This window comes from Leptonychotes weddellii, chromosome 1 (assembly GCF_054177405.1).
Source record: "Leptonychotes weddellii isolate Sample4059 chromosome 1, ASM5417740v2, whole genome shotgun sequence".
NCBI lineage: Eukaryota > Metazoa > Chordata > Mammalia > Carnivora > Phocidae > Leptonychotes > Leptonychotes weddellii.
In genome coordinates, this window is record NC_138369.1 from 79,710,464 (window position 1) to 79,728,638 (window position 18,175).

The following is an 18,175-nucleotide window of genomic DNA, read 5'->3' on the forward strand; positions in this document are numbered from 1 at the left end:
TTTTTTTTAAAGATTTTATTTATTTATTTGAGACAGAGAGAATGAGAGACAGAGAGCATGAGAGGGAGGAGGGTCAGAGGGAGAAGCAGACTCCCTGCCGAGCAGGGAGCCCGATGCGGGACTTGATCCCGGGACTCCAGGATCATGACCTGAGCCGAAGGCAGTCGCTTAACCAACTGAGCCACCCAGGCGCCCCCATTTTATGTTTTTGATACCACATTTTATTTCTTTTTATTTTGTGTTTCTCATGACTAATAATTTATAGTTCTTTTTACTACATTTATCTTTTAATCCATCACTTTTACTATATATTTACCTTTACCAGAGAGACTTCTATTTTGTTGTTACTAATTAGCATCCTTTCTTTTCAGCTTAAGAGTAGTCTCTTTACATTTCTTGTAAGGCTGGTTTAGTTGTGATGAACTCCTTTAGTTTTGCTTGTTTGGAAAACTCCATCTCTCCTTCAATTCTGAATGACAACTTTGTCAAGTAGAGTAATACTGATGGAAATTTCTGTCAGCACCTAAATATATTATGCCACTCTCTTCTGGCCTGCAAAGTTTCTGCTGAAAAGTCTGTGGTAGTCTAATGGGGGCTTCTCTGTACATAACAAGTTGTTTTCCTCTTGCTGCTTTTAAAATTCTCTCCTTGTCTTTAACTTTTGACACTTTAATTATAATGTTCTTGGTGTGGGCTTTGTTGGATTCCTAGTATTCAGAACTCTTTGGGTTTCCTGGATCTGGGTGTCTGTTTCCTTCCCCATGTTATGGACATGATTAGCCACTGTTTCTTCAAATAAGTTTTCTTCCCCTTTCTCTCTTTCTTCTCCTTTTGGAAGCCCCAAAATATGAATACTGATTCACTTAATATTGTCCCATAAGTCCCGTAGCTATCTTCACATTTTTACATTCTTTTTTCCTTTTGCTATTCTGATTATTTGAGTTCCACTGCCCTGTATTCAAGTTTACTGATCCTTTCTTCTGCTTTATCTAGTCTTGCTATCCTCTCATGTGTTTTCACTTCAGTTATTGTATTCTTCTGCTCTTTGACTTCTGTTTGGTACATTCTTATATTTTCCATCTCTTTGAGTTCTCACTGGGTTCATCCATTCATCTCCCAAGTTCAGTGAGCATCTTTGTGACCATTATTTTGAACTCTTTATTAGGTAAATCACTCTTATTAAGGATTTTTTTCTGAGGTTTTATCTTGTTTTTAGTTCAGAACATATTTTTCTGTTTCTTCATTTTGCTTGACTCTGTGTTGGTTTCTGTGCATTAGATAAAATGGTCACCTTTCCAAGTCTTGAATAGCAGCCTCATATAGTAGTGAATCTTATTGTTCAACCCTGCCCTAGCTGTTGTCTCTTAAACCTTTCAATTGTCCAAGCATCCTGTTTTATTTTAAACAGCTCCCAGTAGTTGAAGTTGTGCCAAGAGCTATCAGTGTCCCAAAGGGGAGGATCTCAGCACCTAAATGTAGGCTTGTTGTCATCTTTTTAAAGTATGCACATATATACATACAGTCCTATGGAACCACAAACATAAGCCCCACTGACCATCAGAGCTAAGCAATCTGGAAGTGTCTCCTGGGCAGCAGTCCCAAAAATTGGGGCACCATGCAAGTGCATACAGTCCTTCTAAAAGATACCAGCAAGCTGGAGCAAGACAAAGGGAGAGCACAAAGATGGCATCCACTGGCCTCCATTCCATGAAAATAACTCCATAAGCTTCTAGATGTGTGCCAAACCTGAAACCTGCCTTTTGGACTAAAATTCCAACACAAGCATATAGGTCTCTTTCACAGAAAGCCTGGGGGCTTTCTTGTCTGTGCAGTACCCTGGGTATAGTAGCCTGCCAAAAACTATGTCTCCTACTGTTACCGTCCCATGGGGCCCAGGAACACAAGCCCTCCTGGCCACGAGAGCCAGCTCATCAGTGAGTGTCCTCTGGGTGGCAACTGCACATACCAGGAAGGGCTCCAGACATAAAAACAGGGGCATCAGATCTGTGTAAAATCTCCCTCCAGGAGATACTGGCACTCTGTAGTGCAGCAAAGAGGGGAAAGTGAAGATGGTATCCACTAGCCTTTGTCCCCATAGAGTACCCCAGCAGGCCCCTAGATGTGTGTTAAATTAGATGCCTGCCCCTAGGCCAAGGCTTTAAGATAAGGAAATGAGTCTCACAGAAAGTCTGGGTGCCCTTTGGCTGCTTCTGCACTGGTTCCTGGGGTGGGTGAATCCAAGCACACAAGCCCTTTAAGAGCCATTTCTCACTTCACTATAGCCTTGTGGGTCTCATGGACACAAGCTCTGTTGGTTTCCAAAGCTAGATGTTTTAGGGAGTCATCTTTTAGTTGCAGGACTTAAAAGTTATGGGGCTCAGTGTGAGATTCAAACCCTTCACTCCTTGGAAGAAGTTCAGGTTTTAAGTTCCCTCCTGATTGTGTGTCACCATGACAGAGGTGGGAGTTATAGTGAGATTGTGTCTCAGCCTGTCCTACCCACATAGATGTGGGGTTTTTCTTGTTTGCCCAGTGTATAAGAGTCAGCTAGTTTTAAGGGTTCTTTTCAGAGGAAATTGCTCCATATATAGTTGTCGATTTGGTGTATCTGTGAGAAGATGTCAGCTCAGGATCTTCTTACATCATCATCTTGAATCAGAGCTCTGAAATTAATATCATGAAGAGGTACCTGCACTCCCATGTTCATTGCAGCATTATTCACAGTAGCAAAGATATGGAATCACCCTAAATGTCCCTCAGTGAATAAATGGATAAAGAAAGTATGTTCTGTGTGTACACACACACACACTGGAATATATAGTGGTATATATATATATGTATACATACATATATATACACACACACAATGGAATATTATTCACCCTTTAAAAAGAAAGAAATCCTGTCATTTGCAATGATGTGCATGAACCTGGAGTACACCATGCTAAGTGAAATAAGGCAAGCACAGAGAGACGAATATTGCATGATCTCACTTATATGTAGAATCTAAAAATAGTCAAACACAAACAGGCATAGAGTAGAATTTTGATTAGCAGGGGCTGAGGGGAGAAGGAAATGGGGAAGTGCTAGTCAAAGGGTACAAAGTTGCAATTAGGATGAAACATACAACATGGTGACTATAGTTAATAATACTGTACTGAATACTGGAAATTTGCTAAGAGAGTAGATTTCAGGTCTTCTCATTCCTCTTCCCCCAAAAAATGCTAACTAAGTGAGAAGATGGTATGTTAAGTGGTTTTACTGTCATAATTGTTTCACTATATATTAAATTATCTCATTGTACATCTTAAATACAATTTTTACTTAAAACGTTAAAAATTAAAAAAATTTAGCCACAGTAAAAGTGTAGAGAAACATTAACTGCAATTATGTATCTTATTTAACCCAATATATGTGAAATGTTATTTGAACATGTAATCAATATAAAAATATTGATGTTTTACTTTTTTCATATTAAGTCTTCAAAATCTATTATGTATTTACACTTAAAGATACCTCAAATTGGACTAGTCAGGGTGCCTGGGTGGCTCAGTCGGTTAAACCTCTGCTTTCGGAAGCTCAGGTCATGATCCCAGGATCCTGGGTTTGAGTCCCACATAGGGCTCCCTGCTCAGTGGGGAATCTGCTTCTCCCTCTTCCTTTGCCCATCCCCCCTGCTCATGCTGTCTTTCTCGCTCTGTCTTAAATAAATAAAATCTTTAAAAACAAAATTGGACTAGCCATATGTGGATAGTGGCTACCATATTTGACCATGCAGATGTAAATAACAGGAGTTCCAGAAAAAGAATGGATAAGGGTAAAAAGAGGCAGGAAAGAAATGATAAATTTAAGATTTCCAAGAACTAAGGGATAGTAGTTTCCAAATTGAGTAGGGTCTCAGAAAGCCCAATAAATTAGATAAATTAGACCCAGACCAGGATACTTCATGATATTTTGAAACACCAAGGACCCAGAGAAACATCTATAGGCTTTAAAGGAAAAAAACAAAAAAACATGTTATTACAGTCAAAGGATCAGATATCAGCATGGCTTTAGACTCTTCAAAAACAATGGTTAGATAGGAGACAGTGAATCATTGCCTTTAAAGTTCTGAAGGAAAAGCACCACTAAGGTATCATTCTATAACTATGAACCAAGTTAGAAGGTAGATATGAACCAAGTTAGGAATCAAGATAGGAGGTAGATAAAAGATATTTTCAACTATCGAAGATCTCAAAAAAGTTACCTGCCATGCTCCCTTTTTCAGGAAGCTCCTGAAAGGTGTGTTACACCAAACAAGAAAGTCAACCAAGAATGAGGAAAGTGTGAAATACAAGAAATGGGAGAAAGGTGAAAGGAATCCCTGGGATGAAACTGAGAACCCAACCTAGAGGGCAAGAAGTCCAGGCTAGAGTAGGTTGGAAGGAAGCAAAAAAGACTTCATCAAGAAAATCCAGTTGATAGAACCCTGATGAGACTAATTGTGGATGTAGAAAATTGGCAGATATGGGCGTTAAATAGTAACGTACACAGAAATCTAAGCAAATATGAGATAAAAGAAAAATAAAAAGTTATATACTCTGAATGTTGAGTAATTTATATTAAGAGGTCCAGAAGGGCATGTAGGTAAAGTGGAATGAGAGGTAAAAATGCTAAAACCTCATCTTTCACAGTATGAAATTAATATACAGTTCTTAAAACTGAAATGTAAGGAAGAAGTAATATAGGCATCTTATCTGAAAATATAAAGTTAAAAAAATAATCAGGTGTTAAAGTAGCTGATTTGGGGGAAGGGAAGAAGGGATCTGCCAGTTTTTCTAACAAATTTTGTAAAACTATGTTTCTCTAAGTCTCAAGTATATATATACATACCTAACTTATTTTAAAAGAAACATGGGCGGTAATAAATCTGGGTGGATAAAAGACCTTTACCAGGCCATTGCTAATGAGTATCCTTATCTCCTAGCATTGAATATTGGTTCCGCTGCATGGATGTGGATGGGGATGGTGTACTCTCCATGTATGAGCTAGAATACTTCTATGAAGAACAGTGTGAACGGATGGAAGCCATGGGCATTGAGCCCTTGCCATTCCATGATTTGCTGTGCCAGATGCTTGACCTGGTGAAGCCAGCTACCGATGGTAAGATTGAGTAAAAGGCCATTTGCACTTTTCATCTATGTAACAGAGTGGGGCATTTAATCCTGGATTGTCCTAAATTATTTAACTTCCAGAGTCTTCCATATTGGCTTCCCAAATACAGAAATATTTAGATTTCTCCTTTACTATTAATGTGGAACCAACAATCGATGGCAAATCCTATTTAACAAATTTTTCCATAGAGGGGCGCCTGGGTGGCTCAGTTGGTTAAGCATCCAGCTCTTGATTTCAGCTCAGGTTATGATCTCAAGGTTGTGAGAGCGAGCCCTACATGGGGTTCCGTGCTCAGCGGGGAGTCTGCTTGAGATTCTCTCTCCCCTCCCTGTGCCCTGGCCCACTGCACTCTCAAGTAAATAAGTAAATCTTTAAAAAAAAAAAAAAATTGTCCCTAGAAACAGAAAGTAGATTAGTGATTGCCCAGGGCTTGGAGTAAGGGGAGTTGGGGAAGGTCTGCTTGATGGGTATGGAGTTTCCTTTTGAGGTGAAGAAATGTTATGGAATGCAGTAGTAGTGATGGTTGCACAACATTGTGAAAGTACTAAAAGCCACAAATTATACACTAAAATGGTTAAAATGGTGAATTTTATGTCAGCTTTACCTCAAAAAAATGGGATATTGTATAATAAAATTAACATATACATATACTTTTAAACTTCAGTAAAAGATTTTTTTCATTTGCCAAAGCACTTCTTGAAATTTACTAGATTTTTTTTTTACATAGGCAAAATAACGCTACGAGATCTGAAGAGATGCAGAATGGCACATATCTTTTATGACACTTTCTTTAATCTGGAGAAATACTTAGACCATGAACAGAGAGATCCCTTTGCGGTCCAGAAGGTACTGGTTTTAACTTCTACTTGAGGGCTGCAGTATCAGGGGTTGTGTGCTACAGATAAAAATGATCTCTGCCTATAGGAAGCTTGGTTTAAAGAGGTAACATTTAAAACATTTCATCACATACTGAAAAGAGAAAAATGGACCTAGAGCACATCTCTCCCCACAACTAATCTTCAAGTTCAGGTAACCTCCATCTGCCTATCATTGAGTGAACTGTATGGCCTGTGTACTTACATATATATTAGAAACTAGTTACAAAAGTTTAAAAAAAAAATGTCCTGCCATATTTTAAAACAATGTATCAATAGGCATATCTGTATTAGAAAGCATATTGGGATTAACTATACCATTCATTTCCAGGATGACATGGTAAACAGCCTTCCCCATCATAATGAAAACTACACATTCTCCATGATAGATAACCCTCAGATAATACACATTTTTTCAAGTGTTAATGATTGTTGTGCATGACTATCACTGTGAAGTCATTCTGTACCTGAATAGAGATGAGCACCCTTCCCCATACACAAAAATCTGTGGACCCTCAAAAAACCCTGAACATCATCTGGTCTATGTCCAAAAAAGGGGGGGGGCAGAATATCAACACTTCCCTTCTATTCCTTATAAAGTAAAAATTATGTTGATAGAAAAGGACTATTTCCATTGGTCCTACAGGAGTATAACTGCAGGAAACTTGCACAGTCTTTTCTTTTTCTTCCACATGTTGACCTAAATAGTAGTAACAATACAAATATCACCTTCTAAAAACAAATACTCTGCACCTGATCTTGGAGCATATCACGCACATTATCACTAGCTTAAAGTCAGAATTATGTTTTATTGACTCAAAGGTGCCCATTATTTTATATACTTTTAAACAAGCAAACAAAAAAATTGCCATTATAAATCTAAGATGTGTGTCAGTTTCAAAGATGTTATAAGGATGTGGTAGGAGTTCTTAAAATGGATTAAATATCATAACACATTGTATGGTCAATATTTAGGTATTTGCATTCTTCTAGGCATAATTAACCTTACATCTGAGGGCAGTGCTAACTCATTTTAATCATGGAAAAACTATTTTACCTGGAATATATAATCCAAGATCCTGTCCATATTGTAGAAGAAAAAGAAAATGTATAGCCTTTTCCCCTTTCATTTCTTCTATTTGTGTTATAAATTTTACTTTATAAGAGGTGACAGTATATCAAGATTTATTCTGATCTGCAAAGAACATTTTTAGTCAGAAAGTGCCCAATAAATTCCAGACACTATGTTGAAGAGACATATGGTCAAATAAAGAAAAAAAGAACAAAAAGTAGCAATCAAGCAATTTGGGGAAGAAGGGCTGTTTCCAGGAAGATAGCACAGATGACATGGTATCTGAGCTGGCTTTTACAGGAGCAATAAAAATGTGCCAGAGGAAGGGATGATATATTTCAGGTGCGCATATGCAAAAACCACAAGTCACTCCAGATAGCTGCTACGCAGAGTGCCAGGGAGAAGGGCCTGGGGAAAGTTCTCTGATTATAAGGCAAAAGAATCTAGACCTCAAGAATTAGCTGCCCAGGGGTTCACTATAATTTTGTGATTGGAGGCACAGAAATCACTTTAGGAGTGTTACTTTAGCACCTCTTTTTACATGTGAAGATGAAACATTTTTGGGTAGGTCATCACAAATGTTGTATATAACTAAAGAAAACCTATCTCCAATTCTTTGTCTTTGATTATTTTTGTTTCCTGTCCTCTTTGCAATCAGGATGTTGAGAATGAGGGGCCTGAGCCTTCTGACTGGGACAGGTTTGCAGCTGAGGAATATGAGACTCTTGTTGCAGAGGAATCTGCCCAAGCACAGTTCCAGGAAGGGTGAGTGAGTCTCCCTGGGTCTTGTAAAACTTTTTTTAACAGGAGTAACCGTATCAGGAATATTAAAACCACCCTAAAAAATCAAACTAGTAATCCTTATTTTTGAATATCATAAAAATGAGTGATTATAACCAACTTTAGTTGAAAGAATTTTTCCCAGCAGTCTTCTCTTCCCTTCACTAATTTCCTGAAAACTCTTCCATGTCCCATTTCCTTTCATGGAGTTGTACTTTTCAGTGGAAGCTAAGATCATTGTGGAGTCATACTACAAGCCCTGTAAATACAGGATGAGGCTAAAAGAACTGAAGCTTTTTCAAATAATAAAGATGATCATGTTTAAAACAAATCTTTACCATATATGGTTTTGTGCATTCAACCCTGAACTAGAAGTTACTTCTACATGGAATTTATAATAGGGTATAATTCCATAAAGGGACCATGGTAAGAAATTATCTAAGACTTTCACTGCTTAGAACATTTCAGCAACTTTATAATTTGTTGGCTTTTTCCATCATCTTCTCAGGATTCCTTTAGCAGTTCCTCTAAGGCTCTTAATTAATCATTATTAATGTAATACATTTTTTGAGTAGGTAATACATTTGTATGTTTTAATATTCAAAGAAACAAAAGGATAAATAGTAAAGTTTCTTGCTGCCCAGTTTTCCTTCCCAGAAGCAAATCACTGTGGTCATTTTCTTATGTACCCTTCCAAAGACACTCCTCTCTATCCCACTCTATCTCATATATATGTATATATACACACACGTACATATATATGCATACACACACACACACACATACATACATACATACATGCAAATACAGAGGCGCCTGGATGGCTCAGTCAGTTAAGCATTCAACTCTTGATCTCAGTTCAGGTGTCAATCTCAGGGTCAGGAGTTCAAGCCCTGCATTGGGCTCCATGCTGGGCATGGAGCCTACGTTAAAAAAAAAAAAAAAAAATACACATATACATTCTTACATTTCTTTTTTCCTTACACATACGTAACATATTACATTCATTGTTAGGTACCTAGCTTTTTCCACACTTGTATAAAGTTTCTGTTACACAAGATGAGTAAGTTCTAGCGATCTGCTGTACAACATTGTACCTATAGTTAAAAATGTGGTATTATGCATTTTAAAATGTTCAGAGGATAAAGCTCATGTTAAGTCTTCCTACAAAATACACACACATAAGAATACAAGGAAATTTTTGGAGGTGATGGGTATGTTTAGTACCTTGGTTGTGGTATCAAAGATGTATGCATATGTCCAAACTGATCAAGATGTATTCATTAAATGCATACAATTTTTTGTGTAACAATTAAACCTAAATAAAAACAATAACAAAGATTGGGAAAACAGTATCATAAACCAAAAACACTTGTATTTTATGATTACTAAGGTATAAATGAGGCTTCACAAATATTTTGGGGCCTTGAGTGCATGAAGAAAAGTTTAAAAACCAATAAACTGGAGATTATTCCATACATGTATCTAATGAATGTTCTACATTTTTACAGCTGCACAATATTCTATTGTGTAGTAACACCATTAATAGAATAGTTATGCCACTATTAGAAATATAACGTTCTAGTGAATAATCTTATATACATGTCATTTTATACATATATAGGACAAATTTCCAGAAGTATAGCAAATAGCATACTTGCAAAAACATAGGATTTTAGAGAAACCCACAAGAAATAATGCAGACACCCAGAACTAGAAACAGTTGGGAGCCATTTCCACCCCTAGGCCTAAAAGGACAAGGAGATAACCATCATGAGAACCCAAAGAGAGTAAGTACATGGAGAGAGTCGGCTAACAGGACTTGTAACTTTCAGTAATGTAATTTAGTCGAACTATGGCATATCAGCTAAGAGCTGTTTTAGGCTCTTAGAATAAATACCCAATTTCACTTTCCTCATATCCCTTAGTATCTTGCTGGCACTTCCATTGACTTCCAATAAGAAACCAGAAGGTAAGACAACTAATTGATGTGGTCCATTTGGATCAGCCTCCTGGGGCACAGAGCTAGGCAGAGAGTAGATCTAGAAGGATAAACATCAAATAAAATATCCAGCTCAGTACGTAATGTCAAATAGCCCTCTACAGAGATTATACATTTCACACCCATAACATTAAGTCTTCAATATCTTTTTGGAGAGTACTGAAGAGCCTTCGCCAAACCACTTTCATTAAAGATTTCCTTAATATGCTTAGCCACAAAACTGGGGTCGAATTTTTATGTCATTGACCCTGAAACCCATAAAAATCATTCATCATTCATTGATTATTTTAAGTCTCACTGAATCAGAAGAGAAGACAGGCAAGTGGATTCACAAGCATGATCTAAAATTTTTTTGGCATTGAGCTTCCATAGTAGGACTTAGACTAAATTTACTTACGAAGCAGCATCACTACTGTTAAGAGCATGTGTGGATGTTTAGAATAAATAGATTGCCTCCAATTTTTCACTAATAGGAAGATTAATAAAATTATCCTACATATATATAGTGCAATTCCATGTAAACATTAAAAATCATTTTGTGGAAATATTATGTCTTGACTATCATAAAGAAAAAGTGGAGATGTGGAGAAAGGCCTTAAAAGATCAAGAAAGATGGAATAACAAGGAACAAAATAAATAAGAAAGCAAATTAGGTATATGTAAGGAAAACAACAGGGATCTAACTTATATGTACTAGAGGAATGTAGAGAAGAGGAAGAAATATATGTAAAACATCCTAGAAGTAATAACTGAAAATGGGAGGTAAAGAGGAGAAAGAAAATTTGTGTGTAAATTTCACTGGCAAAGCCTCCGTAGATATCCTTTAAAGCTGTAAGTCAAGTTGAGGGTTTAGGAATACTAATTAAAATAAACACTTGAAAAACCAAAGCCAGACTCTAAGTGTTCTAATTCAATCAGAAAACATGTACACACAAAAGAAAAACACAGACCACAAAGCATAAAGACAGAACTAAAGCAAGTATTTTTAGATCAGTGAATGTAAAAGGAATAAACTCACTTATTAAAAGAAAAGGATTCCATTTTGGAATGACAACAAAGGTTGAATTAAAAAAGAATGAACACTCAAAAAAAGCTATGCATCTGATAGCAGATTTTTGAAACAAAAACTCCAAAAAGAAAAGAAATTAGAGCCTATTATTTGCAGCCATAGTAAAATATTTCCTGAAAATAGATAAAATACCTTTGTGGGTTTTGTCCATAGACCATGTACAAAATACATATTAGACTACAAACAAAACTACAGTGGACTTCTAAATAGTAACTACAATTCAGACCAGCTTCTCATTTAAGGAGGTAGTCTGAAAGCATACTGTAGTTTCAGTCTCTCACGCCATTTAAAAATAAGAAATACAGAGTACCACTTAGGAAGAGAAATTTTCAGTGGACCGAAAGAAGGAAAACAGATGGGATCAGTTTGAAGAGGGAACCAGAGCTTAGGTTCTATGCAGGAGGATGGAGAAGATAATTGCTACAAATAAAAGAAGCAGCACTGAAGGGGGATCCGTACCTGAGTTTGACTGAAACCAAGAGCAAGAGGGAGACCAGAAGCAGCAGCCAGGTAGGTCAAACCTTTATATATCTCATCCTACCCCTAAAGGAAAGACAAAAAGCAAGAGTGTGGGATCTTGGAGCAGAGAGAAAGAAAGCAAGACCACCGAAATAACCACACCAGCAGCATGGCCCATCCATCTCTTCATTCTCATTGAAAATAGTAGTAACCTCACATTGCCCCTTCCTAAGCAGCCAATGCAAACAGAGGCAGAAGTCTGTTTCCAACTACACAGAAAAGTGGATAAATATTAAGCAGTTGCAAATATCAGTAAAATACTCAACAAATGGAAGAACTTCCAACCCTTGGAAGGAGACTACAGCAATCACAAGACCTCAAGTTGAGTATATTTACCATTTTTAGAGAGGTAAGAGAATACTGCACTCCTGAAACGAGACCAACCAGTTTCTTGGAAATTAAAAGAAAAAATTTTAAATGAAAACACAATCACTGGGCTGAATAATAAAAGGCACAGCTAAAAAGGTTTTGATTTGGGATATTGATTATGATACTGGGGTAAGAAATCCTTGCAGAAACCAGTAGAAATAATAGCCAGATAATTCCCAGAATTCTGTTCAAAAATATAAATATACACAGGAATCAGCAAATTTTTCTGGCCAGATAGTGAATATTTTAGGTTTTACACTTCCGTCACAACTGTTTAGCTCTGGCATTGTGGTATGACAGTAGCCATAGAGAATATGTAAGCAAATGAATGTGGCTGTTTTCCAATAAAATTTTACTAATGCACCCTGATATAAACTTCCTATCATTTGCACATGTCATGAAATATTCTTTTGATTTTTTTTTTTTTTTCAAATTTAAAAAAGCAAAACCATTCTTAGTTCACTGGGTTGTACCAAAAAAAGGTGGAGAGAGAGATTTGTCCCACAGACTGTAGTTTGCCAATCCTGTACTAGAGTGAAATTTCAGAACTTTTATAAAAGATATAAGGAAGAACTGAAAATCTACCAGAGACAAAAAACAGATTATCCACAAAGTGAATGGAAAAAGAAATGGACCAATATCGTTCAAATACTGCAAAAAAATAACTTTGAATCTAGAATTCTATCCCTATTTATATGTGAGGGCCCAATAAATTCATTTTCAGACATCCAAAGATGCAAAAAGTTTACCATCCACAGACTATCTCTAAAAGAAATATTAAGGGATATTCTTCAGCAAGAAGGTAAATGGATTCTAGAGGAAACAGGGATGCAAGAAGTAATCATGAGCAACAATAGTAAAATTTATTCTTAGAAATAAATATTGATCACATTTATACTGTTAAGAGTAAAAGGAGGTCAGGGTAATATACTATGAATCTTTATTAGAGTGGAGAATATGATACTGGTAAATTTATATTTCTCTAACAATGACTAGAGTTAAAGTATGTGTGTTAAAAATATAAGGTCAGTTGGGGCGCCTGGGTGGCTCAGTTGGTTGGGCGACTGCTTTCGGCTCAGGTCATGATCCTGGAGTCCCGGGATCGAGTCCCATATCGGGCTCCTTGCTCGGCGGGGGGTCTGCTTCTCCCTCTGACCCTCCCCCTTCTCATATGCTCTCTCTCGTTCTCTCTCTCAAATAAATGAATAGAATCTTTAAAAAATATATATATATATAAGGTCAATCACTAAGAGAATAAAAGTGAAATGGAAAATTTTCTAATCAATTTTTAGAAAAAGACAAGTGGGAAAAAAATTAGTAAAGAAAACTCAATCTACTAAAAGATATATATGTTAATCAGCATTCTTTTGGTGGCAAGTGACCTAACCTCGACTCAAAATTGCCATAAAAAAAGGAAATATTGGCTTACAGAACTGTAAAGTCCAGGGGTAGTACTGACTTTAGAGACTCAGGCTTTATCTCTTTCATCTCTTTCATAATACTTTCCTTTCATCTTTTCACTCTTAGCAAGTTTTTCATATGCGGCAGCAAGATGATCACCTGATAGCTTCAAGTTCAAATAAAAGAGAAAATCCCTTTCCCCTATGTCCCAACGAAAGCCTAGGATTTGTGTCTCTTTGACTCTAATTGGCGTAGTTTGGGTCCAATCCCTGAACCAATTCCTGAAGGAGTGAGGCCTAGAACTAAGCTTGTACATGATTCAGGTCCATCCAAACCATGTGTTTTCCCAAGGGAAATTAGAGAATATGGCCTTAAAAAAGGGGAATGCTGTGCCAATAAAGGAACAGATGTCCACTACACTAAGAAAGAAGAGACACAAAGACAGTACAAAATAAATGGCCAGAATAAGTCCAAATATAGTATCAATCACAAAATTCACATTGGATTAAAAATTGAACTGTATACTATTATTTCGATTCATCCCTAACACAGAGGTAAGAGTCAAATGAATAGTAACAGGGGTAAATCAGATATGGTAACATTAATGAGATAAGTAGAATTCAAAGCTTTAAAAGAGACTTTTCAGTATTTCAACAGTTGGCCATGAAAATAAGTTATGAACTTTATGCAGTATATAAATCTGATAGAAATACAAGGAAAAATTGGCATCCGCAGCCATGTAAAAACCAACAAATCAAATAGGCCAAAAAAAAATATAGAATTAGTAGGCTTTCATAGAGGTACTCAAAAGTATACCTGGTACCCAACAAATACACATGGAATCATCACAGAAGTGCCTATTAATTAAGGCATAAAGGAAATTGCAACAACTTAAAAATGTAAACTGAAATTAACAACTAAAAAGGAAAATGCACATATCTAGAAAGTTAAAAATAAAGCTAAAAAAATATTCTTAATATATTTCAAAATAAGTGTTAAAGCAGAAGTCAGAATACAAAATACAAATTATAATCTTTCTAGAACTATGCATTATATTTATTAAAACCTATGGGATCTGGACAAGGGGAAATTCTAAAGACTAAAATTTTTAAGACTAAAATAAATTGATTAGGCTATCCTCTCAAAATGCATGAAAAAGGATGACAAAATAGACCCAAGTACATAGAAAGAAGAATTAAACCATTTTATTTAAACAAAAATAGATCTATTAATTTATAAACACACATACACACACACAAAAAAACCATTCTATGTGCCAAGCACTGTTCTAAATATTTTAATTCACTGGGTGCTCACAAAAACCCTTTTTCATAGATGCTGTTATCACCATTTTACAGATAGGAAAACTGAACCACAGAAGGTTAACTTGTCAAAACTACCAATATATTAAAGAATACATCATAAGTAAGTGGGTTTTATCCCAAGATTGCTTCAGTGGTTTAACTTTGTAAAATCTGTCATTAACAAACTGAAGAAGAAAAAAAAACAACAACAAAATATAAACTGATTCTTTGAAGGCATATGATAAAATTTAGTACATTTTTTGGTATGGAAAAAAATCTTAAAACTAAGCAAACTTAAGAGTAACTTGTTAATGATAAAGGTTATTAATCCCACACCCCAGAAATAACCAGCTAAAAATACAATAGGGAAAAATCCCATTCATTAATATCAAGAAAAAAGGTGACTTGGAAAATATACATGAAGAAAATACAAAATTTAACCAAAAGATACAATGACCATTTGCCATGTTAAGATTAATGTATTAAATTGATATAATCCCCCAGAATATATCATTGAACTTGATAAGCTAATTCTAAAATTCACATATATACAAGAATAGCAGTGAGTTTGGGAAAGAAAGGTATGGTGAGATACAGGATATGTATATGATAAAGATAGTATCTTAAATGTGTCAAGAAAAGACCAGTCAGTAAAATGTGTCTCTGTGGTGAGTGAAAAAAGTACATATTAAACTAATGTCTGCATGTAAATAAATAGACTTTAAAAGCTTAAAGGAAATGGGAGAAATTTATGAGGAAATCACTTACAGATTTGAGTACATTTAAAAAGTGACAAATTATGTATCACAACCAAAAGGCAAACAAATTGGATTGCATCATATGACCAGTAGTGTTCTTTTATAAATCAGATTTTTTAAAATCAATTATAAGAACATAAATAATGACCACTTCTAAAACAGTCAAAAGACAGAAATTTCACCCAGGAAATAAACATGAAAATTCCCAATTCACCAATAGTGAAAATGCAAATAGTTATAGTTTGCATATATATTTGCAAATAGGTAATAGCCAATTTTAACAATTTTAAATGTATTTAAACATTTAACAGAGCCCCCAAAATATATGAAACAAAAATTGCCAGACAGTTCAACAATGACAGTTGGAGATTTCAACACTCCTCTTTCAGTAACTGATAGAACTAGAGACAATAAGGATACAGAAGACTTGAACAACACAATGTATTTTATCTAATCAATAGAGAACCCTCCACAAAACAACAGTAAAATATGCATTTTTTTCAAGTGCACATGACCATACGATAAATGAATAAGATCCCATAAATTCAAATGGATTACAGTAAATAAAGCGTTTGACCATAATAGAATTAAAGTAGGAATCAGTAACAGGAATCTGGGAATCCCACAATATTTGGAAATTAAATAATACTTCTAAAGACACATGGGTCAAAAAGAAACCACAGGGAACTTAATAATTATCTTGAAATAAATGAAAATAAAAGAATATATGAAAATGTCTGAGGTGCAGTTAAAGCAGTGTTTAGAGGAAGCCTCAGAAAGGTCTAACATCATAATATAAGCTTCTACTTTAAGAAGCTAGAAAAAGAGCAAACCAGACCCAAAATAAGTAGAAATAAGGAAATAATAAAGATCAGAGTAGAAATCCATGAAATAGAAAATAGGAAAACAATATGAAAGAATTCATGAAACCTAAAGTTGGCTCTTTGTAAAGATTTTTTTAAAGATAAATCTTTATCTGGATCAAGAAAAAAAGGCATATGTTAACAAAATCAGGAATGGAAGAGGCAACACTATAGACACTACAGAACTTAAAATAATTATAAAGAAATATTATGAACAACTTTATCCCAATAAATTTCACACCTTAGATGAAATGGGACAAAATCCTAGAAAGACTCAAAGTACCAAAACTGATTCAAGAAGAAACAGAAAATCAGAATAGACTATATCAAGTAAAGATAATGCATTGGTTATTAAAGGTCTCCACCAAAAGAAAAGTCTAGGTCCAGATGGTTTCACTGATAAATTCTGTCAAATAGTTGTTAAGGGGAAAAAAATAATACCAATCTTTCACAAATACTTTCAGACAATAACAGGAGGGAGTACTTCCAAACTTGTTTTATAAAGCCAATACTACCCTGATACCAAAGCCAGACAAAGATACACAAGACATGAAAACTACAAACCAATATCCCTCAAGAACATCAATATAAAAATTATTACAAAATATTAGCACATCACATCCAGCAACATATAAAAAAGATTATATACTGTAAATGGGGCTTATCCTAGGAACAGAATGCTAGCTGGCTGATATCCAAAAATCTATTAATACACCATATTAATAAATGACAAAAAACAGTCATCTCCATGGACACACAAAAAAGCATTTGACAAATTCCAGCATCCATTCACAATAACTTTTACTCATGTAAGGATAGAAGGGAACTTCCTTAACCAGATAAAAGGCATTTAGAGTTAACATCATACTTACAGTGAAAAATTGAATGCCTTCCCCCTGAGATCAAGAACAAAGTAGGGATGTTTCTACTCAACATTGTAACTGAGGGTCCTATGTTTTGCAGTAAGACAAGAAAAAGACTTTGAAAGTATTCAGATTGTAAAGGAAGCAGTGAAACTGTCTATTCATAAATTACATAACTTTGAAGCAGAAAATACTTCAGATAAAGGACCTGAAGCAGAATCTACCTGAAAGCTACCAGAACTAATGAGTTAATAGTTAGCAAGATCTCAGAATACAAGTTCAATATACAAAAATTAGTTTTATTTCCATATACTAGCAGTGAACACCAGTAGGGAAATTCAAATAAAAAAAATAATTCTGTTCACATTAGCATCAAAAGGAACAAAATATTTAGGAATAAATATAACCAAAGAACTATAATACTTGCACACTGAAAACTGCAAAAATAATGCTGACCTAAATTGGATTAGAAAGTTAAGAACTATTGAAATGTCAGTTCCCACAAATCTACAGATTTAACGAATTCCATATTAAAATCCCTGCAGGCTTTTGTTGTAGTAATTAGCAAACTGATCCTAAAATTTATGTAGAAATGCAAAATACCTAGAATAGCCACACTTTTTTTTAAAGGAACAAAATTGAAGGACTTAGGCTGCCTGATTTCAAAATTTACTATAAAGCAAACAATTGAGACATTGTAGCATTGGCATGTATAAAAATATATTAAACACTCTAGAAATAGACCCTAATATGGATGGCCAATTAATTTTCAACCATTGGAGAAGTCTTCAAAAATGATGTTGAAATCATTGGATATCCACATGCCAAAAAAAAAGACCCCCAATCCATATCTCATACCATATACAAAAATAACTCAAAATGGAAAAAAGACCTAAATGTGAGAGCAGAAACTCTAAAACTTCTAGAATAAAACAGGAGAAAATCATTGTGACCTTGAGTTAAGCAAGAGGAATAAAAATAAATTGGGCTTCCTTCAGAATTAAAAACTATTGTTCCTCAAAAAGCACCATTAAGAAAATGAAAAGACTGAGAGAAGATATTCCCTAAACATCCTGATAAAGGACTTATGTCCAAAATATGTAAAGAATCCTTACAGCTCAATAATAAAAAGACTAATAACCTAAC

The 18,175-nt window shown here is 35.1% G+C and overlaps 1 protein-coding gene across 9 annotated transcripts in view; it reads left to right on the forward strand.

Moving 5' to 3' along the window:
- The window catches only part of PPP2R3A (protein phosphatase 2 regulatory subunit B''alpha), a 200,632-nt gene that overhangs the window by 168,013 nt on the left and 14,444 nt on the right, over positions 1-18,175 (forward strand). For all 9 annotated transcript variants that reach the window (XM_081826702.1, XM_081826717.1, XM_081826737.1 and 6 more), the window contains 3 exons: positions 4,967-5,142; positions 5,882-6,000; positions 7,760-7,866. In XM_081826702.1, coding sequence (XP_081682828.1) covers positions 4,967-5,142; positions 5,882-6,000; positions 7,760-7,866 — 402 coding nt within the window. The remainder of the gene's footprint in view (positions 1-4,966; positions 5,143-5,881; positions 6,001-7,759; positions 7,867-18,175) is intronic.